The 1624-nt window shown below is 54.6% G+C and overlaps 1 protein-coding gene across 1 annotated transcript; it reads right to left on the bottom strand.

The window, feature by feature from the left end:
- Positions 1 to 48: 48 nt before the first annotated feature.
- On the bottom strand, positions 49 to 1577 carry Pmar_PMAR025593 (hypothetical protein; the record flags this gene model as incomplete). The annotated part of the gene is made up of 1 exon (XM_002779117.1): positions 49 to 1577. A coding segment is annotated over one exon (1529 nt), but the record flags the coding sequence as incomplete, so codon positions are not given.
- Positions 1578 to 1624: the final 47 nt, after the last annotated feature.

Below are 1624 nucleotides of genomic sequence, written 5' to 3'. Positions count from 1 at the left end.
GCACCAACAAGCGGAGTTGAACCGAGTTAACATGAGAAATTGAAGAACCAGCTCCCCATCTCATAGTAGGGTTGGTGAATGCAGCATCAAACTGGGCGTACACGGGCTTGTCCAGAATGCCCTCCCCCATAGAGTACACCGCAGCATTCTCGATGAGGCCGGGCTTGAGATCCTTCAAATACTTGAGCCCTTTCATAAAGGCATTTAGTTTGTCGATCAGGACCGAGTCGATATCCCACGAGTGAGCCTCGCTACTCTTACTAGAAGTGCTGCTAGACGAGGCTCCTTGCTCGAGACACCAAGGCTCTGTGAGCCAATGGGCCAGGATAGGATCTTGCGTGGGACCAAGAGCTGGCAAGACCAAGGCTGGTGACCCCGTAGCACCATGGGTGTTGAAGACCAAGCGGGCCGAGATCGGGTCAGCCGTAAGGAGCTGTAGCGGCTCTAGCCCACGGACTGCCCAAGTGAAGCACATCCCAGAGAGGAACTCGACCGAGAGTACCATCCTCAAGGGCTCCGGTATGGGCCCTGGATCGGGCTCCTCCAATGGCGTCAACACCGGCATAGTGCCATCACTACCACTCCAAGAGGCTCTCTTGGGTGAGGGCGGGTGTAACCCCAGCGCTGATGCTCCCTCGTACTCAACCAACAAGTCCTCCAGAAGATGCTGCAGCTCCCCAAGACGACATGAAACCGACAAGGCGTTCTCAAAGGCCGCGATCTCCGGGCTGACCGATTCCGTGCCCAACACCACAACAGCCCGCGTGCCTTGATCCAGCAAAGCAAAGTGAGCTTCTGGTAGACAGGCCGTGATGACTTTAGGAAGCATCTGGACAATCACTGCCGTAAGAGTGCACTCCATCTCCTTAGTGTCCTCCAAATAGGTAAAATGTATCGCCTCTGAGGAGAGGCAAATACCCGATTTCTCCAAAGGCTCGGCCTCGTGGACATCATCATCATCGAAACTGAATCGTCGCTTTCGACCCGTTGACGGATTACCCAATAGAAACCTCATAGCCCCACAGAGATCCACAGCCAAGTCCTTGAGCGGCCCTTTAGGTGGACCAGTACTCGTGAATTCACGGTCAAAGGCGTGAAAGGCCTCTACCGCACCAGCAGCTAATAGCGCCGCTTCCCTCACGCTGCATTCAGCCGTCAAAGCCAGCTTCCTATTGCGGTCCTTAGACTTACGGACCCACTCAGGCAAATGGGTTACCCACAAACGGAGGGTTCGAAGGACCCTAGGAGGCTCCCCTTCATATCGGGGCGCTGGCCGGCACCAGTCTCTGTTGACCTTAATGTCATCCAAGGGGTCGTTGAGGTCACTCCTATGACACGACACTTTCACGTGGATGTCATTCCGCATGTACAGACACCCAGCAATAGAAGCTCGACACACCGCAACGTGCATGCTGTCCTTGGTGGGGCCCATGGCTAACTCCAAACTGCCCATCTTAAGTGGAGGGATACCAGGGATGGGGAAATCAGCAACCACATTTGTGCCCACAAAGAGCATCGACTTGAACTGAGGCGGGTCCAAGAACACTCGAGTGCCCGTATCCACGACCTCAGGGAATCTGTCAATATCATGTACAGCAGCTTCAATGAGATAGTTGATGCACCC

Source organism: Perkinsus marinus, assembly GCF_000006405.1.
Source record: "Perkinsus marinus ATCC 50983 genomic scaffold scf_1104296947804, whole genome shotgun sequence".
Classification (NCBI taxonomy): domain Eukaryota; phylum Perkinsozoa; order Perkinsida; family Perkinsidae; genus Perkinsus; species Perkinsus marinus.
Note: the sequence above shows the minus strand (reverse complement) of the source record. Positions and strands in the feature narration are given on the sequence as shown.